The sequence below is a fragment of the Lampetra fluviatilis genome, chromosome 21 (genome assembly GCF_964198595.1).
Source record: "Lampetra fluviatilis chromosome 21, kcLamFluv1.1, whole genome shotgun sequence".
In the NCBI taxonomy this organism is placed as follows: Eukaryota; Metazoa; Chordata; class Hyperoartia; order Petromyzontiformes; family Petromyzontidae; genus Lampetra; species Lampetra fluviatilis.
The window spans coordinates 530,897-556,836 of record NC_136295.1 but is presented as its reverse complement, the minus strand read 5'-3'; the positions used below and the strand labels follow the sequence as shown (position 1 = coordinate 556,836).

The window sequence follows — 25,940 nt, the reverse complement described above, 5'->3', positions numbered from 1 at the left end:
CCAGCCGCCTTTGTCTCCCCAGTTACTCGTTTGAGGCTGAGTCGACCTAGGGGAGGCCCAGGACTGGTTCAAATAATCGTCACCGGCGATGGCCGTGAGCAGGAATCGAACTCGGGTCGCCGGGTTCGTAGCGCAGCGCGCTAACCACTACACTACCGCTCCCCACACACAAACGCGTGCGCGTCCATAGGTACACATATACACGCTTGCAGCAGACACACACAACTTTCAGGGTGCATACGGCAGTAAACGACCGAAATAATGAAGCAATGCTGCGCGAAGAACGCCTTAGACCTGCAACACATTTGTATTTCACTTTACCCGCGATCAGCAGGCACACTGTTACGCTTCCGCACATGGATCACATGATAGATGTGACGTCACAGCTCACGTGCCATGCAAAATATATGCATTATTGCGCCCCCCCCCGTCCCCCCCCCCCCCCCCAAAATACAAAAGTCTATTTTTATAATTTTTGCATGGTGTACAGTCTGGAAAGTACCCACATGGCAAATTTCAAGTTTGTTGCATGTCGGGACGTACGATAAAGATTTTGAACAGATACACAATCACAAATTTCCCTTTTATATATATAGATTATAGTAGTGTATTATCATTCTGGTAAAAACAGGAACGCCTCAATCAATGGACTCCTTTTCAGGAGCAACCTGCCAAGTTTTCAAAGTGGAGGGTGATGACTGCTATATATTTATATTCCAAATGAGTAGTTTCCAGGTACGTTTTCTAATTTGGAGTAAAGGCAGCAAAAATGTTTCCAACTCTAGCGCACGACATCATATGACCTTTAACATCCAATGTGAAGAAGTCTAGGATGTTTACGTTTAATACAAATACAGTATTAATCAGGAAGGCCGCTGGATTTGAACTGAACGCATGAAACAAGCGGAGAACACGCTACTGCTGAGCTAGGTCACCAACCCTAAGTGCAGTTGAGTAGTGCAGCTGAGGTTGAGGAAACTTGCGTCTCTGCCTGCCGTCATTTCAGAAGTGGAATCTATTCATCTGGGATTGGAGTGTTGCAGTTTCCGTGGTATATTCGTACCGGTTGGTCGCACGCAAAGTACCTATCAAACACATCGGCATATCCATGGTCTCGCCACCATGTGCACAGCTGTCGGTTCCAGCCGCATGGCAGCACGTGGAACAGATGAGGTTCTGCGGCCCCTAATACCGTAAAGAAGTCCTGGTCACCGAGGTGGCCACGAAACGAGAAACGGGTCGCCAAGTCCTTGACAGCAGACGGCGTCAGGGCTTCCGTGTATTTGGCTGAGTTCCGCATACGAACTAAATCCAGGAGCAGGACACCACTGTTGAAGCCCGGTAAGCCGTCCGCGGGCGGCTCGCCAACGTGTGTGCCAGGGTGGTCCTTGCGGTACTGCCAAAATGCATGCCTGTAAGAAAATGTGACGGTAATGTGTATAGAGTAATAATTATTTGTTTTTGAAAGCGCATCCTCCTTTATGCCAGGGCAAGCTCAGTGTTTTGCACACAGATAAATGTCTTGCAATCACGTCATCTCAACACATCTGAAAAGGCACCCAAAGTGGGGGCAGCTGCCCCTGGGTAGTGAGGTGACTTGGCACTCGGCCTGCGAGCAGGCGTCAGTCTGTGGGTAGGAGGCAATGATTGCAATGTGTATTTATATTTGAGTAATTTATACAGCACATTCAATTATGTAATACTACATCGCACAGAAATGCTTTCCCTCTTTCTGCCTGAATTCTTTACATGCAATGTTTAATGATTATTGCAAGGTTAATCTGCACTTTAAAAATGGGAGGCAAATTTCAACAACTAACGAATACCAGGCTAGCGTGGGTTTGAATGGGGTTCTAGGTGGACGCCCACCACCACTGGAAGAATGACAGTCCGATGGTCAGTGGAGAGATCAGCTGCACGGTCGGTCCTGATGTCAATGACTTGGGCTTACATTCAGTTCTGCTACTACATAGTCCAGCAGATGTCCTTGCTTAGAGTGCACCCAATAATGTTAGAGGTGGAACAGCATGTTGGTGATTACAAACCCATGTACAGATATCTAGTAGATCCTACACTTATTATTAAGCTGATCTGACCCATGGCCTTCCAACCACTCCCACCCACCCAACTACTAACATCATCACCCAGTCTGCAATTAAAGTCACCCAATAGGATGACTATCCCAAGCGGATACGTTAGCCAACGCCAGGGACAGTAGACCACAGAAGGTATCAGGACTGCTCAGCCTTGGCCGCGTCCCTCTAAAGATGTTCATATATCGGTATTCACCGATACTTGCATAATTGACAATGTGGATGATTATTGGTTTCTGCGATGCCGTGCACCTGTACACAGGCTGCATCTCGTGGGCGATGCCGATAACAGCGTCCGGTCCAAACTTATCAAACTCGGAGAAGAGGAGGCGAATGTTGGCCATGAGCTTCAAGTCCAGATCCAGCTGCACGATTCGCTCCATCTCTACTCGGTCGTTCACAAACCGGGGGTGGGGGAGGGTGGAAATGGTCAACTTTGAAAAATGTTTGTTTGAAAAAGACAAAACATAACAATATCTATGGGACAATTTTTGCCAGTAATGTATCAAGATAAAAAAGGCTTTACCCTTTTGGTCACAAAGACCAGAGGTGTTAAGATGTTCTAACACCACATAGACACCTACAAGGTGTTAACGTATGTATGTTGAACTTCTTTTGCGCCGTACGTAGCTAACCTTGCGAATCAGAGGTGATGAGTCTGCATTAACCACACATGCTTGTAGTAAAACATGCAAACAAAATATACTTTGATCATGTACGCATTGTCCTTAAAACTGATTGGCCTACACCAGAGACAGCCTCTTGGATGGCTTTGTCTCACCAGTGCTAGACCAAAGGCTGCCAAAAGGTGAATGATACAAGGACGTTAATAGCTCGGGTTAAGCAGACATATCCATGGGACCATTTATTGGCAATACTGTACAGTACTGGCAACAGTAGTTATATCTATGGGACCCATAGATGCGTTGGCGTTTGCATTGTCGATTTTGTTTGAATTTTTTACCAAAAGTATGTGTGGTTAACGCAGACTGCATGCCTTGAAATAGGTGGTTATTTGGTGTTTGAACATCCTAACACCTTTCGATTTAAAGCTTTCGTGACTGCAGGGATTCATCTTCTTGGTTATTTCGGTAAAAACATACATGTTTTATGTATTTATTTTATTATTAAATACAATTGTATTTTATTATATTTAATTGTAATTATTTTATTATTTCCCTTCTACGTGACTTTACCGAAAGAACCAAGAAGATGAATCCTAACACCTGTATTCATGCCAGAAAGTGTAAAGCCTATTTTATAATCTTGATAACAATAATCATCTTTGCATTTATACCGCAGCATTTAACTGCCTCAGCAACTTAAAAGCGACTTAAATTGCATCTCATTGCAAACATTGCACGGGCACCCCTATCAGCAGTTGTCCATGTGCGGCACGTGACTCGGCACCAGGATACAAGCTGGTGCTCAGAAAAGTAATTTGATCAATGACTGGCTAGAATACAGGATTTTAAGGAATATATGCGTTAAAAAAATACGGCATGCAAAAAATGCCTACTTTTCCTCCACTCTCCTGGAATCACATGGAAATGCCAGCTTAACATCTCTTAATATTTGACGGCTTGTGCACCAGATCTTATTTATTCACGATGTACTTACAAAAAAATCCACAGACTACCTGCTGCATCTCCACTCTGTTTCAAAGAACAAAATTTACCTTATTGCCATATAAATACTGGTAGAAGGGCCTTAGCTATTGATGCCCCTAGGGTCTGGAATGCTATTAATAATAATAGTTCAATTTGTAACGCGCGCAAATTTGCAGACGTAGTGGCCGCAACTCAGAGGCGCGGAGCCAAGCTTAGAGTCGCTCGAAAGCGTGATTGTAGAGGTGAGTTTTTAAGTTTCTCTTGAAGGAGGCGATTGAGGTGATGCTGCGAATGTGCAGAGGGATATCGTTCCAGACTGTTGGGGTTGCCACCGAGAAGCGGCGCATAGACATGACCATCCTGGATCTTGGTATCAAGAGGAGGTCGTGAGTCGCGCTGCGCAGGCATCTGCCGTGTGCTGAGCTGCAAGTTGTCAATATTGCCAATAAACTGCAACTTGAATCACTACCTATGAGATCTTCACTCAAAACTGCTCTAGAGGAGTTGTACACCCCTAGCTGCCACTGCTATTCAGTGGCCTAAATAAAATGTTTCGCTCCGGATGACCGCTGCAAAGTATGATGTTGTGTTTTTGATTTAGTGTGCTAATCTTTAAAGGTACTGTTGTGGAGTGACTCAGGCAGCCAGCTATGGCTACAGGGTTTTGGTGGTACATGTTGTTTATGTCGTTTATTGTGAAATTTCGGTCACAGTTCCTACGATCACTGTTACATTGCTTTTATGACTTTATTTTGGTGATTTAGAAGAAGTTTTTTGGTTTGGCCATGTTTGTTTGTTGTAGTACGGAGTTAGAATGATGGCTTTAATCTAAGTTGTCTTGTGATTGTTGTTGTTTGACTTGCATCCCACTGGGATTTTTGCACAGAGTGTTGGTGTATGGTGCTTTTTCTGGAAGATTATTGCTGTCTTTTCCTGGATTTTTCTGTTTGCGCATAGTCACTTTAAGATGTTTTCTTGTTCATGTTTTTGTTTGTTGCAGTTGCACCCGATTCAAGAGCCAAATGGCTCACAGGGCTATACCAAATAAATGAAATGAAAACTGAAAATGGCATCGGTCTGCCAGTTGAGGGGCGATGTTGAAATGTGTAATCCCTACTGAGTAATTTGCAATTAAGTGAAATCAGAGAAAGTAAAACGGCAAATGTTTGAATTTTTCTGAACAATTAAGCAACATTTTGCCAACTGCAAAATATTAACATTCGAAATGTGTTATAACATCGGATAAAAATATGGGTTAAGGCGTCTATCGATAAAGTTCACGAGAATAGTAACCATGGTAGCAGCGATAGAACAGTGATAAGGAGGCAATTAACCGCTGGTGAGTCTTTGACTGGAGCTAATCGGTGAGTGCTGAACGATCAAACACCACTCCACTCCAGATATAACAGCAGTATCAAACTTTGACCGAACTTGTGCTTTTTTTACCACAATCCCTTGCTGTCGTTAATAGTTGCACTTGCTAAACAATGTCTGGTGTGCCACAATCCATTGTTATGAGCATGCATTCCTAGCCGCCATAAATGAACTCAACACGAGCAAGGATGACATCTGCACTTACTATGAACTTGCATGTGTACTGTGCTCTCTCTTTCAGAGAGCAGAGCCCCCTATTGGTAGCTGTCCCTGAGCCGCAAAAGATGATGCAACACCTATTTTTTTTACCAAGGAAGGCCCACTAAGCTATACAGTAAAACCTTGGATTGTGATTAACTAGGTCTGTGATTGTTTTGCAAGACGAGCAAAAATTATATATATTAATTTGATAAACGAGCGAGGTCTTGCAATACGAGTACTGTAGTACGTTCAGTATACGCTGTCTGCCGAGCATCACGTGATCACAACTGAGCCAATGGTTCTTCTCTCTCTCTCGCTGCGGGATTGTGGGTAATCGTCTCCCATACTCGGTCTCAGTCGGCGTGCCTCACTCGTATAGTCAACATCCGTGCGAGCGTATACCGTTTACTATAGTGTTGTGACCACGTGTGTGTGTAAAGCATTTTTTTAATTTTGTGTCCAAGTGTAGTGACTGTTCTTTAGTAACTGTACTGCAAGTGAAAGTCGTCCTACACAATAACCCTCCTCTCCTCTCTCTCGTCTCCCTCAGACCAGCCACGATTATATTTAATTCATGAATTTGATTACTTTATATTAATTTAAATAATAGAAATATAAAAAGGTATTTTGTATTAATAATTGTTATATGAATACAGTATTATTGGGTTGTGGAACGAATCATCTGAGTTTCCATTATTTCTTATGGGGAAATTCGCTTTGATATATGAGTGCTTTGGATTAAGAACACGTTTCCGGAACGAATTATGCTCGCAATCCAAGGTTTTACTGTATAGGTCTTTTTCAGAAGCCACCTGGCCACAAATTATCACTCAATGAAGTGGCTCAACATTTTGAAATATATAGCAGTCAAATACTCTAAACACATGTTTCTAAATGTGGAGGGAAAAATCAGAGGACCCGGAGAAAAAGCCACACTACCATAGGAAGACATGCAAGCTACAACTATAAGGCATCAGGGTCGGAGGATCAAAGCCACGACCTCCTGTATACAAGACGAGGGAGTTAGCATCTCGCCACCATGGCACCCCATTACTCGGCGATGGGACATCAGTCAGCCAGTGAAGGGCAATGCTTGCTATGCAAGTAACGTATGGGTACGTTTTCAAATTTCTATCGGGATTGACTTTTTTTGCTAAGTTATGAGGGGAAACTGGGAGAACTTTGAGGAAACTATACAGAACAGGAGAACATAGAGTTCCCACACAGAGAGACGCCCCAGTTGGGAATTGGAAAGAGGCCCTTCTTGCTGTGTGGCGCAAGTGCACATTTAGAAACATGCGTTTCGAATATTTGGCTGCTATAAATTTCCACATGATAAGCCACTTCGTTGAGCTATCATTTGTGATGGCCAGGTCGCTTCTAAAAAAGAGCTATACAATTAAGTGGGCCTTGCCTGATAAAATATAGTTTAGTTTTTAGTTACCATTGTGCCACCACCCTGCTGCCACAAATACATTTTATAGAAATCTTAGCAAACAAGAGGATGGATAAGAGGAATTTCTATGTATTCTTACCATCAGTGAAGTCATATTCTTTAAGCAAACCTTTGTCTAATGGGGACTTCTGTTCAGAGTGAATTCCTTCCTATATGAGCATTTAGGTGGTGCTCATCTGTTTACAGCACTAAATCTGTGGCAGAAAGTCCACATTCCTATGGCTGGGGAAAGCCTATCCATAGGGCAACCACAGATAACTTCCCCAAATAGTGGTGCTTATTTTGTCGACCCCAGAGGGGATGATGGGCCGAGTCAACCTCCAAGCAGGATATGAACTCACAACCTCATGATTTAGAGCCATTTGCTCAACAGTTGAGCCACCAGGCTGGTTATTGGGGGTTTACGGAGCACGCTGTAACATTTCACACATCAGGATCGAGAGGCAACACAAGTAGCACTGAGGCCCCACTTTCCCCTTGCCCTCACCTCGTGGCATAAAGAGGTGCATGGCAACAGACATAAAAAAGATGGCATCATTGAAGTAAGATCCGGAGCCAGCACTGAAGTGGCTCTGCATTGGCTCCACAATGGGATGCAGCTGTTCAGCCAGCTGTCCCACACCATGCACAGTCACCTGTAGACACACGTCAATACACATCACTTGTAGGGAGACTTTGCTAAAGACAGTTGCAATCTGATTTTTGTTAACCAGACGAGAACTCAAAGAGGGCAGGATAGTCTAATTTTAACTGACCTGGGTCGTCAAAATGACAAAATGAATAACATGAATACTAAGTACACAGATGAAGCAAATAGAAATAGGAACAAAAATCAACCAATTCGATTCAGAGTAGAAACCAAACAGAAATAAGAGCTAAAATAATCACGGAACATAAAACAATCCAAAACAGTGCACAAACATATATTTAAAATAAAATACATTTCCTGTAATGGCTCAGGAAAAACATTGTTAAATAAAGCATTCACAATAAAGTTACATTACAGAAACATCTTAGTTGAGCAGGCTGAAGTCACATGTACATCCCATGTAGAGCAACTATTTGATTTTTTTTTAAACCAAATGTACCTTGGAATGAAAGGAAGCCTTCCCGAGGAACGCATCGAGAAGCTTCTGCCCTAGGGCTCTGCTCGGCTCGTCACAGACCAGGTGCATATGAAGTAATTCGTTCTCTGAAAGGAAAATAAATGCATTCAACATCAGAATGGTGTCCAAAAAATTAGTTATACATACATTGTTCTTACAGTCAGTGAAACAAACTAATTATCACATTCCATAATTTGTATAAATAATTTTAATATCCTCAGTGTTACCTTTGACAACCACATCCTCAAAACGACAGAGAGATGCAATCACCATCTCAGGGCCAAATGGAACACACCACCCAATGTTGACTATAGCCACAGCAAACACGATGGTGTGCAGCATTATCAGCACCCGCCTTGATTACAAAAACACATCCTCCATCAGAAAAACACCTCAACAAACTGCAGCATTTCCCAAAAAACCTTGAACCGGCTCCACATCAACTCAAAGATGCAGTACAACATCACAATCCTTTTCAAGGTCTCCCGTCATACCTCTTCACCATTCCAACTCTACTGACCACAGCAAACAGCCACTTCCTACGGATAACCGTCAATCTGTTCATGGTGCCCACAACCAGCACGATACCGGTTGAGCAGCGTTTCTTCGGTGCTGCACGAGCAGCCATCTGGAACTCTTTCCCACTGCGCATATGCATTCAAGCAGCAACTCAAGGCTCGCACATGTTCAGGCTGCATACGAGGGGCTGAGCTCTGGCCCCACGCCTCCGAATTTTCGTTTGAATATGTCCAATTCGTGAAATATGTACACCCTATAAATTTTGATTATTCCCGATTCCCAAAATATCAAACGGTAAGCAACAAAGAGCACTATTACATTTGTAATTGGTTAGAGTGGATGAGTGAGTGTGTGGGTCAATAAAGAGGTGAGTGTGCAAGTGAGGAAGTGGGCGAGTGAGTGGGTTAGTGGACGAGTGTGTTGTTGCGACCTGCAGCGTGGTGGTTGAACATGACAGGGAGGTGAAACAATCAATCTGGTAGACCGAGTCCTGAACAAAGGTGGAAGAACTTAAGAATTATGTTTATGGGAACAATAGTCATGGTCGTAGCGACAGTACCAATGTAGACTATCTTAGGGTGACATAACCGTTAGTTCTGGGGAGGCATACAGCTTTCCAGTGCTGCAATTGCACAGCCTTGTATGTCTCACTTCTCTCATATTTGGCTAGATCTTTAAACTATTATGAATACATCTATGTCTTACATTTATCTTGGAAATACACCTCTCAGCCTAGTGCAGCACTGGGTAAAGATAGAAAATGTTTGTTTCCTGACCAAGGCCCATCATCTGCAACCATCCGTAAAACACAAGATGACTAATTGTGTCCTATATTGCGAGTTTGCTCTATCTTAATCCGCTCCTCCAACGTGCAAGGCAGTGTAATTATACTTCAGAATGTAATGTCATGTTTATTTAACTGTATTCCAATAAACAACAAAAATAATTCATCTATGACACTGCTATGAAAGGGAATGTATATAATAGACAATGTTTCAGGCAATGGCTCATCTTGATTGCACATTAACTTTTCCTTTGACGGCAGTTATTGACGAACGTGTTGAGATGAGTGCTTGCGCACCACCGCCAACGCAGTATCACCAAATCATTTACATTTCAATAAGGCTTAAAGTGAACAACAATGACAAATCGAAATATATATAGTATGTCAATATAATGCGATTTACCTTCAAAGTGTGAGTGCATCACCAATGATTTCATAAATATCTTGAACTTTTCTTGGAGATCATGTTTCTGATTCACCTTGGTGAACATCATCAACACGTGGTACTCTGTGGAACCCAACTGCTGTGCCTTACTTGTTTTAAAACCAGTGGGTTCCTCAACCAAAGGCATGCGAACGTTACCCTCACCACGGCTTTTGCCATTTTGAAACTGCTCATCCATTTGGGGTTTCAACACGGGTCCATCGGTCTTTGAAGCGCCAACAACAGGCATGCCGCTTTGGCCCCCACTGTGGCTGCCGACATGGTCGCCGCCGGCCTTTCCGTGGTTGGCTTGCAGCATAAGCTTGCGGGTCGCGCTGGAGAAGCTCTCTTGCCCACCGGCCAAGTAGTAGAATCCAAAGACGGCGAGCGACGCAATGGCTAGGCACAGCAGCTGGTACCAGCGAGATGACACCACGCGCACCATGGCCCGTCCCACGTAGTGACTAATTCCCATCTGGAGCAAGCCAGTCTGGGTGCTGGGGGGACCAAATCGAGTCATGAAGACAGACACAGAACATTAGTACATCTTTTACCTTCACGGAATTATATAGCACGTTAACCAAGGCGCTTTCCAGAGAATTAAGATTGGTATGTGTGGATGTAATGGCCATGAGGTGAACACAATATTTGAGAGGAATCAATGGGGATAAGTTGTGGTGGTGATGGGTGAATTCGGTGAAAACGACCTTGATGACAGAAAATTATGGATTGAATGAATGAGGAATGAGTGACAGCCAGAAATGTGAATGTGCTTCACATTTTTGGGTGGCAGGGTGTCGCAGTGGCAACTTTCGTCTCGCAGTAAAAAGGGAATGGGTCTTGATCCCTGACTCCAGTGCCTTGTGTGGGGTTTGTATGTTTCCCCCCCCTGTTGTGCATGGGGCTCCAGTTTACCCCCACAGCTAAAAATGCATGCAACGTATCCGGCATTCGCCAACACATCTCAATGGGATAAAAAGAAGAAAAAATACCTCAAAGTTACTTCATTGAGATATCGCCCCCTACTGTGAAAACTTGACAAGACTCTTGAAACTCAGCGTGGCTTTTCATAGTACTGTACTGCACTGTGAATCACTGGAAAAATGGACTTCCAATACTGGTTTAATGGGCAGGTTGCCCAGACGGCAGTCGAGATGGCGAAGTGTGCCAGAGCAGCACCGCGTATTTGACACACGGGGGGTTGTCAGTTGCTTCTTCGTTGGGTACACTGGATAACAACCTTAAATAATACCACTTCTGTGAGCAGGTCGAATATTGCTCAAGCTCAATAGTTCAATCAACATATAATTCGTATATACATGCTCATGGATAGACGATGGAAGTGCGATGTGGTTTGAGAAGTGGGGGTTATATTTATAAACAGAAATGTATCCAAGGACCCAAGAATGAGTGGTTGACAGTGTAATAGAACTGAACACTTAACAAAGTTGAGTACTTTATTTCAGCTATTTAATTGTTTAAACTAGCAAAGATCCCCCCGTATGGATTTAACACTGTTGGGGCAAGTGCTGTTAGCGAGCACCTCATGAAGGACGGCACGGCCCACGAGGGGGTGGGTGGCCAGCACCACGCTCGGCCGCCTTTGTCTCCCGAGTGGCGATGTTTACTCACCGCACCAGGTGCTGTACTCATTTGAGGCCGAGTCAACCTAGGCGAGGCCCAGGACCGGTTCAGATTGTCACCGGTGTTAGGCGTGAGCGGGAATCGAACTCGGGTTGTCCGGTTCGTAACGCAGCGCGAAAACCGCTGCACTACCGCTCCCCACAAGCATGCAATCCCCTCTCTTCACACTCACCCTCGCTGTCACACTCACCCTCGCTGTCACACTCACCCTCGCTGTCACACTCACCCTCGCTGTCACACTCACCCTCGCTGTCACACTCACCCTCGCTGTCACACTCACCCTCTCACACCTCACCCTCGCTGTCACACTCACCCTCTCACGCCTCACCCTCTCTCACGCCTCACCTTCTCTCACGCCTCACCTTCTCTCACGCCTCACCCTCTCTCACGCCTCACCCTCTCTCACGCCTCACCCTCTCTCACGCCTCACCCTCTCACGCCTCACCCTCTCACGCCTCACTCTCTCTCTCACGCCTCACTCTCTCTCTCACGCCTCACTCTCTCTCACGCCTCACCCTCTCTCACGCCTCACCCTCTCACGCCTCACTCTCTCTCACACCTCACTCTCTCTCTCACACCTCACTCTATCTCACGCCTCACCCTGTCTCACGCTCTCTCACGCCTCACTCTCTCTCACCCTCTCTCACACTCACCCTCTCTCACACTCACCCTCTCTCTCACAATCACCCTCTCACGCCTCAATCTCTCTCACTCTCTCTCACCCCCCACTCTTATCTCACGCTCGCTCACCTCTCGATCTCTTGGCCTGGCGACTCGGATTGTGACCCCTAACCCTCAATCGTGACGTAGCAGACACAGCGCGGGAGCCCGGATGATGAACGGGCGGGGTAAGGGGCGGGGCGATGGGGGTAAGGGGCGGGCCATAATAATTCAAATGATGATGCGCATTCCATCCTATGATCCCAATGCCCAACGCATGAAAAGTTGTAAATTAAAACAGAACCAGGGCAACCGACCAATCTCCAAACCCTTATAAACAGTTTGCCTTTAGAGGCTGACCCCTTTGCCTGATGACGACCGCTTGTGTTGCGATCGAAATGTCGTGATTCATTTTATTTTATTTCTAACTACGTGACTTTACCGAAAGAACCAAAGAGTATAGATTCCTGCAGTCACGAAAGCTTTAAATCAGACTACCGACTCTGATTGTCTGATTTCAAGTGGCATAGCTTTGGTGCCACGTTAACAAAAGCCATAATAGGTTTTTGTTTGGGTTAGATCGCGTAAACTATATAAATGTGTCGTTAAAACCCGCCACCACTCGACACAGCCAACGAGTAAGGGTTGTCAAGTAAATAGAACATGCCAATTCGTCACTAGTACAGCACACCGGTATGTTGGAGAGCCAAGCCACAACATTTACAATCGGAGTACGACATTTCGCCAGTAATTACATCAGGCTTTCGCCTGATGAAGCTAGTTTTAATTACTGATGATGTCGAACGTAACGACCGAAGACCGAAGCAACGTAGTCCAATGGGATGATTCCAGCAGACAGCCCCATTCTGCTCCCAGAACCCCCTTTTTATCCCCTGAGCATGGCCTTGCTCCGCCCTCAGCCACGCCCCCTTCTGGATATGCCCAGAGAGTTCTGGGGCGTTCCACCACCTGCCATTCTCGTCACCTATCACATCAACGGTTATCAGAGAGAGACTGTGATACACACAGTTGCACTCATCTCTCAGTAGCTGGCACTAAGGGCGAAGTGACTCAATATACGTCACTACATCACCCCCCCCCCCTTTATAAAACACAGCCGTCCCAGCTCATAACTATCCTCAACCCCAGAAATAAGCCTCCCAAAAATGTAAAGGTGTAATAACAACAACCGCTGACCGAGCAATAAATACAATACATACAATTTCCGAGAAGGGGAGAGAAAAAAATGTTAGTAAAAAAACTGACCCAACCTCCAAACAAAAACCCAACCCTACCCCCGTATGCGTGTCACCACCTGCGAGCACAAGAAGGGCCAAGATCAGCCAATAACCCATCCAGCTCGCGAGTTTGACCACCAACAGATGGCATAGGGGTAGTTTGCACATTGGAAGAAAGTCATTTGAAGCGGACGGTCCTTGAACGGGTCCTTGTCACCGGACCTCCCGAGAAGACGACGGGGAATCAACAGGAGGAGAAGGAGTGTGTGATGGCTGCTCCCCTCTCCTCAATCCACCTCCTGTGGGTGCAACCGGTGGCTCCAAGGGTGCTAGATGCTGGGACCCTGTGGGCGAAAAACCAGAACTCCCCTGAGACACAACCTCCGCAGACACACGCCCCAGCGGGTCGGACACACCAGACACCCGACCGTTGGTTAGTGGGGATGAAGAGATCTCGCCCGGTGGGAAAAACGGTTTCAGTCGCGTTGGATGCACGAACCAATGCCGGCGACCGAACTGAATCCGCACACATTTCGGCCGCTTCACCTCTATCAATTCGACCGGGCCTTGCCATGGTTTATACAATTTGGGGGAGGTACCTACCGGTACCTGGGGGGAAGTATAGCCAAGCCCTATCCCCCAGTTCCCATTTAGTTGTCGATTCCTGAAGCCTCCTTAGCCTTTCGTTTGCTGACTGGCGCAAGACTGAATTTTCTCAAGAAGCCTCTCATGCCTCCAACAAAAGCCTAGAGCCGGGCATATAAACTTTTGTCTTTTTGACTCAGCATTCAATTGTACATCATAAGAAAAAACGGTGAGAACCCGGTAGAAGCGTGAGGGGCCCTTCTATAGGTGGCGAGAACACCCGAAATGTGCAAGTCCCAGTCTGACTGGGCTTTGTTGACTTACTGACACAACATAGATGTCAGGATGCTGTGTAACTGTTCCACCATCCCATCAGTCTGTGGGTGATAGGGTGAAGTATGAACCTTCTTGGTGCCCAACAGATCATACACTTCCTTCAACAGTTTTGATGATTAATTTTTGCCTTGGTCCGTAAGGACTAACATATAGCCGTGAAGGAATGCTTGAGAAATGGCCACAGCTGACTGGTCTGGCAGCGGCCAGGCCACCGGCCAGCTAGAAAGATACTCTACCCCCACCAATAAATATTTATTACCCCGTGGGGTGGTGGGGAACGGGCCGAGAACGTCGAGCGCGACGAGTTCTTTTATCCGGGACACAGCAATAGATTCCAGGGGTGGACGTCCTATTCCACACACCCTTTTAACACATTGTAAACATCCCCCGACATTCCAGGCCAAAAGAAATCGAGTCTGAGGGTTGACAATCTTTTCTGCACTCCTAGGTGTATCAATCGTTAGTGTGCGGCCCGACCCCCCAGAACAATGGGCACCACAAGGCCATAGCATTGAATCTCTCCTTCCCATCTCATCAATAACCCCCCTTTGAGAATCATAGGGGACAACCCTTGTTGGCTCTTCTCACTCTCAACACTCTCGACGCGGTGCCTCAGTTTCAATAAGGAGGCGTTCTCCGCCTGGAGTCGCCCCCATTCAGTGTGCGTGAGGCTGATAGTATTGTCACATGCGTCAGCAGTATCGAGAACATCCCCTGACGTCACAACAGTCTGAAGCAAACCTGTCTCCGCGGGTTTACGCCGCACCGCACCCGTGAGACATGCACACTGGTTCTTTGGTGACAGCCATGACAATGCATCCGTATTACCGTGGCGAACACCTTTTCTATACGAGACTTTAAACGAGTAGTCCTGGAGGACCTCTAGCCACCGAGAGAGCTGCCCAGATGGTTGTTTGACCCGCAACGCATGATCCATGCGTACCTCAAATTCTCTGCCATAGAGGTACGGACGGTATTGCTGTATAAAATGGACGATGGCCAACAACTCACGATGCGTCACGCAGTAGCGCTGCTCTGCTGGGGACAATACTCTACTCCCATATGCCACAACATTCTCAACTCCATTTACAGCCTAAGACAACACGGCGCCAATTCCGATGTCACTGGCGTCCGTGTCCAGGATGAAGGGCAAGGAAAATGAGGGTATCGGAGGGGAGGTGCCTTGACCAACCCATCCCTCAGCGTGACAAATGCCTCCTTCTCTTCCTTCCCCCATAGAAATTTTTGGCCTTTAGTCGTGATAATGTGGAGAGGTTTCACGATTGGTGCAAACCTGGACACGAACCGGCGGTAATAAGGGGCGAACCTGACCAAACTTCGTACTTCACCCACCGACTTGGGGGTTGGCCACGTGCACACGCACACCGTCTTGTCAGGGTCAGTAGCTATCCCTGATTCGCTCACAATGTGTCCAAGGTACTGAACGAATCTTTGTAACTAATGGCATTTTTGTGGTTTAAATTTGAGATTGGCTGCCCGCATCTTAATAAAAACTGCACGCAACCGTTGCAGATGTTCCTTGAACGTACATCCAAACACAATGACGTCATCCAGATAAATTAGGCATGAGTCCCATTGAAGTCCTGCCAACACCAATTCTATGAGTCTCTGGAATGTGGCTGGACTGGAATGGAGCCCCATCGGGAGGCGGTTAAATTCAGACAACCCTTGCGGAGTACGAAACGCAGTCTTTGGTTTAGAACTTTCAACCAAAGGCAACTGCCAGAATCCAGATAATAAATCAAGGGTGGAGAAGAACCGAACCCCCGATAAGGCATCCAGGGAATCACCCATCCGTGGGAGCGGGTATGCATCAGCCACGGATACCTTATTAAATTTCCTGAAGTCGACCCAAAATCTCAAACTCACATCCTGCTTTTTGACCAGGACAATGGAAACTCCACACGGGCTGTTTGACGGGGAAATTATGTCTGCAGCCAACATCTCGTCGACTGCCTGACTCACTCACACATCATACACTGACTCACTCACACATCATACACTGACTCACTCATCATAATCTGACTCACTCACACATCATACACTCACTCACACTACCACTGACTCACACATCATATACTGACTCACTCATCATACGCTGACTCACACATCATACACTCACTCACACTACCACTGACTCACTCACACATCATACACTGGCTCATGATGCTGGATATGTCTGCAGGTTTGGTCGTACATGTTGTGTGTATCGTTTATTGTTAAATTTGAATCAAAGTTTCTATGATTACTGTTGTTACATTGTATTTTATAGCTTTATTTTGGGGATTTCGAAAACATATGGTTAAGCCATGTTTCTTGCGGAAGTGCGGAGTTGGCCTGGTAGCTTGAATCTAAGTTGTCTTATGGTTGTTGTTGTTTGACTTGCATCACACTGGGATCTTTGCACTCAGTGTTATAATACGGTGGGTTTTTTTCTGGAAGATTTGATGGGTTATCCAGGATGTTTCTGTTGTGCGTCGTCGCTTTAAGATGTTCTCTGTTCATATTTAGTTTGTTGCGGTTGCACCCGACTCAAGAGCCGCATGGCTCACAGGGCTATAACAAATAAATGAAACTTGAAACTTGAATACGCATTACCCAGAGGAGGAGGGATATTTCACGAGGAGAGCCTAGCGTAACTCTGCCTATGAACCCAGCTACTCAAACGTCCTACCACGTGACTTGAAACTGGACTCGCGGCGTCCCACGGATGCCGAGAGAGTCGAAAGGAGAAGGACGAGAGAAGACTTGCCCAATCACTGTCTCGCAGCAGCACTCGCTGGCATCACACAGATGCTGTGAGCGGCTTGAAGAGGCAGGACGGGAGGCAGGGAGTGGGTCGTGACGGGCCGGAGGTTGTAGACAACTGACCCAATCGTCCCGGGGCTCCCACCTTTATACTCTAAACTTCAAAGGCCCAGAGGGCGTCGCGTAGCCAATCACCTTTCGATTTACAACTGATGCCCTGCCATCACCTGGAGCGTCCGTTACGCCCCCACCCATTGTCCCTTGCTCAGAGTTCCTTGCTCAGGGTGCCTTGCTCAGGGTGCCTTGCTCAGGGTTCCTTCCTCTCATTGTTCTCCTGTGCCCAGTAGTCCTAGCTTTCGGTCTTGCTCTTTACGCCTAATATTCCACCCTCCGTCCTCCCCCCAATGTGAGTAACTCAATGCGGTTGACCCAGGGAATCTTTTCTTTTTGCGCCCATACAATTTTAAACCAATTTAGGGGCACCGCAATGTAACCTGTCCTGTGGGGGTCGGCCAATCTCCTGGCACCGGGAAACTGTGGGACTATCCCCCTAGGGGTCCTTCGGATTAAAACCCGATGTGCCAGGCAACCCCCCGCTAGGACACTACGTGGATGCGCTGCGTGTTAAGGACGGGAGGGAGTCGCGGCGCTTGCAGAGTTGCTCCGTGATCGTGGCACCACACTAGCACTGGCCCCGTAATCCGAATGTTACCAATGCAGACTGTCGCAGAAATTTGACCAATGATCCCCAATGACCCACCATTAGCAGCAAAACATGGAATTTCAACAGGGCTGAGGTGACATAATTTTATGGGCAAAATTTTCAAACAAATTTCATAAATAATTGTCGCGGATGCTCTGGTGTCAATGAGCACTCGTACCTCGACCCCTTGCATGGTTCCCACGATCGCTGACGATTCTGCCGCTTCAACCATATGATGTCCCAATGTTCACGACTGACCCGGACGCCGCGACCACCCCCTACCCGCCAAAACCCTACTTTCATACTCCTCAACCTGGCAAGGAGTGACAACACGCGACTCAGACCCGGCGCACGAACGCGATGCAAGGGCTGAGTGTGTGGTGTTTCGCGACTCACCTGAGGACCCAGCGGAGTGGAAGACGGCTGGGTGGAGGATGATGGCGCCAGGCAGAATGTTCCTTGGTTGGCACGGCATCCACTTGAATAGTGTCCAGGCAGGCCACACTTAAATCAGACGACGGGGGTGCTCCCTGGGCGAAAGAAGATCTCATCCTCCTTGTCATTCTGTATTTGTCTTTTCTTTATTAATAATCACTGCTCGGCTCCGCACCCCCTTTCCAGATGGTCTCTCTCTCTCTCTCTAAGGCACGTGCTCCCTCGTCCTCTCTTGCCGTGCGTCTCCCCTTGCTCTCTCCTTCGCTCGCCACTGACTGGCGGCGCGCAGGGAGTAGAGAGGGCTTCTGCCCCAGAGGTTGCCATGTGGCCGGTGGCGTGACAAGGTGGCGGAGATGCAGTTCGGACTCCTGGTACCCACACCGACCACGAGTCCTCTCCCTGCCTCTCCTTATATCACTCTCGGCGGAGCTAAGCCCCGCCTCTAGCCATGCCCCCTTCTGGAACCTTCCGAATGCTTCCCCCGAACGTACCCCCAGAGCTTCGCCCATTACCATTGGCCCAGATGGAACCTATAACTCTGATTGGCTACGAATAACCCAGCAGTGCCTATACAGCCCATCATCGTTCCTCGGTGGCGCTCTCTCATTACACAAGACACCACAATAGATTGTAGCGGTGGCTGGACCTGCCTCGGCGGCGGCTTGCGACGTGCGAAGTCAGTGAAACCCCTGACCATGTGGTACACGTCATCCGTCATCCCGGGCCAAAATAATTCACGCTTCAATGTCAGCAAAGTTTTACACACCCCAAGGTGCATTAATTTCACGTGGACAGCCCATGTAATTTTACCCCGCAGAGCAGTCGGCACCACAATGCAATAACGTTGCAGCTCCTCATCCCACCTCATCAAAAGCCCATCAGGGAGGGCTATAAAGGACATTCCCGTTGGTACATTTTTACTACCACTCGTCCCAACGCGACGCCACAACTTTAACAAGGAGGCGTCTTCTAACTGGAGGCATCCCCATTCAGCGTGTGTGAGACAAAAAATTGAGCAGTTGTCGTGGGTGGTGGAACATCAATGGACGTGACAACAGCGCACGGCAATCCCGCAGCTGATGGTTTACATCGGCCGACACTCATTAAACCGGGACAGCGCATCCGCGTTGCAGTGACGTACGCCCTTCCTGTAGGTGACCATGAAGTAGTCCTGCAAAATGTCTAACCAGCGGGTTGCCTGGAAGGTTGGTCAACCCGCAAGGCATATTGAAGAGCTGCATGGTTCATGCATATGACAAAATTCTGTCCATAAAAGTACGGCCTATACTGTTGCACAAAGTGCACTATGGCCAACAATTCTCGGCGCGTCACACAATAACGCTGCTCTGCAGGGGACAGCACACGGCTCCCATAGGCCACAACCCTTTCCACACCATTCACGACCTGGGACACTACAGCGCCTATTCCGGTGTCGCTGGTGTCCGTATCCAACACAAAGAGCACAGAGAAATCAGGGTATCCAAGGGGAGGCTTATTGGCGAGGCCATCGCGCAGCATGACAAACGCGGCCTCCTCCTCCTCCCACCACCAAAATATCTGGCCCTTGGCGGTGAGCGCGTGGAGTGGCTTAGCGATCGTCACGAACTTGGGGACGAACCGGCAATAATACGACGCGAACCCGACAAAACTGCAGACTTCACCCACCGATTTAGGGGTTGGCCATGTGGGCACGCAGTTTTGTTGGGATCCGTGGTATCATGGACCCACGAACAATGTGGCCAAAAATACCGCACCGACGTTTGCAAAAGATGGAACTTTCTGTGGTTTGAATTTAAGATTGGCTGCCCGCACCCTGATAAGAGTGAAGACCCATCAGGAGGTAGTAAAATTGAAATAACCCTTGTGGTGTCCAGAGCACGGTTTTAGGCCTGAATCTTTCGTCCAAGGGCAGCTGCCAAAACCCCAACAACAAGTTGAGGGTCGGTAAAAACGCGCACCCGACAAAGCGTCCAAGGAATCATCCATGCGGGCGAGCGGGTACGAATCCACCACAGAAACTTTATTCACTTTACGGAAGTCGACGCAAAAACGCATACTCCCGTCTTTTAACCAAAACAATGGGAGCCCCCTACAGACTGGTGGAAGGGGAGATAATGTCCGCGGCTAACATTTCGTCAACTGCCTGGCGAGCGTGGTTCTTCTCCTTGGGACTGAGCCTGTATCAATTCTGCTGAATTGGAGCAGCGTTATCTGTGTTGATGCAATGTTGCAATAGTGACGTGCGGCCAATATCAAATTTACCCTGACTAAAAATATCCTCAAATTCTCGGAGGTAGGGCACGCAACTCGCCCCGCTGTTCCCCGGACAATTTAGGATTATCCCAACACAACACATGCATCCAAGCCCCATCCAACTTGCCTCCCTGCTCCACCATGGCAACGACCTCTCCAGCCTCCTGGCAGGCCTCCTCACAGCGCACGGCCGTTGCGTGGGCCAAAACTGTACCCGCTTGGACCACCGTAGCCCCCAGCCCAACGTTCAACAATTGCAAAAAGGGCTCCTGGTCCCCTCTTACTATAGTTTGGGCCCCAACCAACGTGAGACCCCACATCACCTTATTCAAAGGGGTTAAATGGATCCCTTCAATGGTATCCGTCAAATCAAGTTGCTTTCGCAACCGCAAGGGCACCAACATCTGAGCGCCTGGAGGAACCGTAACAGTTTCCTTTGCCAGGGCCTGAACCATGGTGTTGGCCATTTCTAACCAGGTCGGAGACCTCAAAAAGGCCAACTGCCATCCCGATGGCAACTGAATACAACTCTGATCAACCAAAATCTTGAGGAGCATCCTCCCGAGAAAATCGGTGCCCAAAAGACAGGGCACAGCCAAAGTCCTAGAAACCAACACCGGCCCTGTCAACTCAATATCCCCAACGTGGACTTTCGCCAGTATTTGGCCTATAATGCCCAAACTCCCGCTATTTGCGGCAACACACGCACTAGCAACCAGGCTAAGACAACAGGACCTCGGTGGCAATAACTTAAAAATAAGCTCCGAGATCATAGTAGCCGACGCTCCAGTGTCGATCAGCACCCTCAGCTCTATCCCCTGAACATATCCAACTACCACTGATGACCCCGCCGCCGCTGCCACGACACGGTGTGCCAACGCGTTCCACTGCCCCGCACCCCGCAGCCACCCGCTCGACGCCGAAATCCGTTACTCGCGCGCCGAAACACGATGAGGGATGACAGTGTGCGAACCCGACGCGCTCAACAAGGGGGATGCATGATGTGACAATAGCGGCCAGGTGTCTGATGCATTGCGACTCGCCTGCGGGCCAGAGGAAGCAGATGTCGGCGGAGTGGAGGACATTGAAGGCAAGGAGAGCGATCCAGTGCCGTTGCGACACCCCCTGGCGATGTGGCCCGGCTGGTCGCATTTAAAGCAGGCGATTGTGGACCTCCACGCTTGAAGGGGGCCCCTCTCTCGCTGTTCCAGCTCCGGTTGTCGCCCCTCGATTTTCCTCCCGCGTGGACCTCGGTCGAATGATGCACAGGCCCACTCCGGCTCCCACAGCACCAGCTCCCCCGCATCCCCCGAAAGTCCCGCGCACGCAGCCATCCCGGGCCACCGCTATAAGTCCACGTGGTCCTGGATGCAGCGGGCCACCTTTAGGGACGACAGGTCATCCTCTTCCATGACGGGAAGAGAGACACCCAACTCCTGGGCCAGCGACAGCAGTCTCTCCAGCGCAGTGTGCTCCATCCGCGGGTATGCTGCGTGGCCTAAGGCCAGCAGCATGCTGTGGAAGGCGAGAGGCATCTCAGCCTCACCCCGCCTCCGCAGCACAAACCTTCGACGCGCGTTGGATGGAGGGTCAAATATAGCAGCCATCTGAGTGTATGCCCGAGGCAGCATTGCCCGGTCAGCCTCGGGGATGGCCTCAAACACCGCCAGGGAGTCATCGTCCAGCGCCATGGGCAGAGCTCGTAGCGCCTCCTTGTCTGACCACCCGACCAGGGCGCAAGAAGCTTTGAAGTGGCGCTGGAAGGCTGTCCAGTCGCCCCCCGCAGCCACAAACTCACGGACGGTGGGCAGGCGCTTCCATAGAGACAGCGTCCCTGCAGAAGCCGCCGATAGTGACTTGAATTTGTCGGGAAGAATTTCCCGCTCAGGCGACAAAATGGCGGTCGCTTGCTGCACCGCGCTCATGGCAGACAAAATGGCGGCGGCCCGCATGGGCTGGACCTCCGCAGTTTCCCGCATTGGTGCGGCGAGCCATCCGCCTGTCCTAGTGCTGCAGCATCTCCGGCAGGCGCCACGGACCCGAGCTGGACGACCAGCTCCACTGCGATGGAGAGCCTCGGGACGTATCACCGGAGTCCCAGATTCCAGGTATGTCGAGGGGATCACATTCCCGTCGTCCTCGTATCCAGAAGACGCTATTGGTGGGTTATTTCTCTCGGCCAACTTTGACATGACGAATTTATTGTTTTTCTTTAGCACTTCTGAAGAGTTGGAGGCACTTCTTTATTAAGAAGCACCATCGGGGTTAACACTTTCATAATAAGTCCATCTATGATCAGTGACAATACTGAGTCAGGACAGTTGGTAGGCTGCCTGACTGGTGATGCCCCGAGATGGTGAAGACAGAGACGACGACTAGAAGGATGGTGAAGACGACGAGAAAAATGGTGAAAACAAGAAGAATGGTGACGAAGACTTCAGCAGCACGACGGGGATCCCACTCCATACGACAGCCCCGAGGTCCCCTACAGGGGCCCCTCTTATACTGTCAGCATGGCCTGGCTCCACCCCAGCCACGCACCCTTTCTCGAACCTACCAGCGGGTTCTTGGTGTGCCCCTTCTGTGACCTTTCCCCTCGATCCCCCTCTGGTGTATAACCTGGCCTGTTGATGTCAGGGCTGCTGTAAGCCGCAGATCCCCTTCCCCGCCAGCAGCCACCGCAATTCTGCTACATTACTTATTCTATGCCACTACACATACATATCTGGTGACCTCATATTTAAACCGTTTGATCTAGCCACATGAAACGTGGCAAATTTAATATCTCAATAGCACTAACATACCTGCCAATTACCAAACGTTGGCTTATGCGATATATTTTATCCACATTTATTTAGCAAATTCCATCCCTAGCCCCGCCCACTTACCCTTGGGTTGTACCCACCACAAACGTATATAACCTCTGGTTGCAGTAGCTCTCTCACTACATTTCCTCCTGCTTCAGCAGTTCGCCTGCTGCATTGTTTCACCTGAAGACGATGGCTTGTGTTGCTATCGAAACGTCATGATCTATAAGTTATTTTTCTTATCTACGTGACTTTACCGAAAGAACCAAACAGTATGAATTCCTGCAGTCACGAAAGATTTAAATCAAGATAGGATGGGGATGGTTTAGTTGTATTTGTATGTGTTTGGGTGATTTGTTTACCTTTGTTGTATTTTGCACTATCGTGTTTTTGTATTGTTTGTTGTTGTAACGTTCTTACCCGCCCCTCATCGGATTCCTTCAGTATAAAAACATATTCTGACTCTGACATGTATCACCATACATGCCGTGTGGTGCAAGCCCTAAATGATCGCTCCGATATCACACTTCTCCACCAAAGATTTATTTCCCAGGAAGCCTAGCGGGTGACCTCGGTCAAAGGTTTCCTAAGAGGGAGATATTGGCCACAGGTCTGATGTGCAGAGGGGGAACCAACCTTTGTGATAACCATCGGATGAGTCCAGTGACGGACTGGGACTAAAATCGGCCCAAGTATTTGTAAACGCACCGGCCCAAATTCGGGCTATGGGCAATTGTTTTTAATTGGTTGTGCAATTTTGCCGTGCGATCTTAATGGCCCATTTGGGCTCGTCCAAAAAACAAATGGGCTGGTGCAAAAAACAAATGGGCTGGTGAGGAACGATCTTTGGGACTACCGAATATGGGACTTCATGCCAACTGAGAGCATACATAAGCAATGAAACGTACAGACTAGAGGTCATTTTTTATTTTTTTACTCTGATCACATGTGCCTCTTTGCCTGCACAGACCGGCCCACCGGCCCTCAGAATGGACCAGCCCACCGGCCCTCAGAATGGACCGGCCCACCGGGTGATCCTAATACAGGGCTATCTCGAGGTGAGCCGGGCGGCCATGAAGGCTATTACACGGTGCACTGTGGAGGCAGCGCCGTTATGGGCAATGCAGGCAGAGGAGGGGGTAGCCAACAAACGTAACGTATCCAAGAGTATGTCCACAGAGGAGATTGAGCAATTAAATAAACTTGAGTTCAAACTCTGGTTCGGTGTTGACTCATTTTATCGTCTACCTGGGGTTGATAAAATAACGACCACTTTGTGAGGAAATCAATAGTGATTGGATATACTCGTCCCCGCTATGTCTATTTAATTAAGTAAAACGTGTTGTCACACATCGTCACAAATGTCTGACCCCCACCCCCCCCCAAAGTGCGTGACGTAATTTATGGACGGCCCCTATGGAAATTTGAATTTCCATCACAGGCTCAGGGCTGTAAACAGAAGATGAGAAGGAAATCGCTGTGGCTTGTGTGCAGATGCCAGGTGGATGAACTCCAATTGTGTATTCTCTTTGTAAACCAAAACGTCCGTCTCGTGCTGAATCGATTGCATTCGTCTCGAAGACCACGTGCGTGACATGTGGTGATGGGCGTGGCCATTACAACCGGCGGACACGTGACCCGGTCGCGCGCACGCCTCGCCCTGAACGGAAATGACGTCATCTAGGCGCTCGAACACCGACCGGAAACTCCGCGCACGCGCTGAGAGGAAGTGACGTCAACGATCGGCCGCGCGCGCGCGCACCCTCACTTCCGCTCAGAGCCTCGCGCCTCCATCACCGCAACTCGCGGCACTCACTCCACCTCACCACTCAACTCACCTCACCCTCTCACCCTCACCACTCATTCTCACCACTTACCCTCACCACTCACCCATTCTCCTCTCACCCTCTACACTCACCCTCGACACGTACCCTCGCCACTCACCCTCAGGACTCGCCCTCGGCATTAACTCTCGCCACTCACCCTCCTCAACCGCGACTCACCACCTCCAATTGCTTCTTTGCGCGCGGAGCCATCTTCGGCCCGGCGGACGAGCGAGCGGGCGGGTTGGTGGTGGTACGGGAGAGCGAGCCGGGGGGGATCGACTGCCTCGTACCTTGACGAGCGACGTCCATTGAGGTGAGAGCGGGGGGTGGGGAGAGACGGGACAGGAGGGAGGCGTCCGCTCCTCGCCTGACCCTCGCCGCGCAGGGCGGGAGGCGTCGCCCAGCCTGGGTCTTTGTTTTGCCTCCGCGTGATAGTCTCAGAGAATAAGCGCGCGGGTGAGACGCGAGGGGGCGAGGTGGGTGACCGTGAGTGGTGAGCGCGGGGATTGCACGACGAGCCTCTTCGTCCTTTCCTCGCAGCCACCGCTGTGCCTCGTGTGACTCAACCCAGTTATCACCCATCACTCCCCACAACCACACAGCGCGATGCACAATCCGGATAAATACAAGCACACCAAACCCAGGCACACACCACACACAGTAAACATCACACACAGGCACACACCACACTCAGGCACACACCACACTCAGGCACACAACACTCCCAGGCACACACCACTCCCAGGCACAACACACACAGGCACACAACACACACAGTAAACATCACACCCAGGCACACACCACACAGTAAACATCACGCTCAGGTACACACCACACACAGGCACACATCACACCCAGGCACACACCGCACACAGTAAACATCACACCCAGGCACACACCACACTCAGGCACACACCGCACTCAGGCACACACCACACATAGGCACACACTACACACAGTAAACATCACACCCAGGCACACACCACACATCGAACCCAGGCACACGTTACTCTCGGGTACACATCACACACTGGCACACATAACACGAGTGTAAACACATTCTGAAAAAAACACCCAGGCAAATACTGGCGAAACCGCACCCTGCTGAAAGTAGTGA

General features: G+C 48.9%; 2 protein-coding genes across 6 annotated transcripts in view; one reads left to right on the top strand and one right to left on the bottom strand.

Moving 5' to 3' along the window:
- Positions 1 to 468: 468 nt before the first annotated feature.
- Positions 469 to 25,064, bottom strand: XXYLT1 (xyloside xylosyltransferase 1). 5 transcript variants are annotated; one of them, XM_078865815.1, is made up of 7 exons: positions 17,899 to 18,546; positions 13,187 to 13,453; positions 9,547 to 10,064; positions 7,823 to 7,926; positions 7,222 to 7,369; positions 2,346 to 2,478; positions 469 to 1,412 (listed from the first exon to the last, which is right to left on the bottom strand). In XM_078865815.1, the coding sequence occupies exons 2-7, from the start codon at positions 13,258 to 13,260 to the stop codon at positions 1,016 to 1,018; spliced, it is 1,374 nt and encodes a 457-aa protein (XP_078721941.1). In that variant the 5' UTR covers positions 13,261 to 13,453; positions 17,899 to 18,546; the 3' UTR covers positions 469 to 1,015. The 5 variants fall into 5 exon arrangements, with proteins under 5 accessions (XP_078721941.1, XP_078721942.1, XP_078721943.1 ...); XM_078865816.1 differs by lacking the exon at positions 17,899 to 18,546 and having other exon boundaries at positions 13,187 to 13,753; XM_078865817.1 differs by lacking the exons at positions 13,187 to 13,453; positions 17,899 to 18,546 and adding an exon at positions 11,962 to 12,043.
- LOC144938095 (uncharacterized) overlaps positions 24,996 to 25,940 on the top strand; it is a 43,293-nt gene continuing 42,348 nt past the window's right edge. The window contains exon 1 of the mRNA XM_078865792.1: positions 24,996 to 25,136. The gene's annotated coding sequence lies outside the window, so the exon portion shown is untranslated. The remainder of the gene's footprint in view (positions 25,137 to 25,940) is intronic.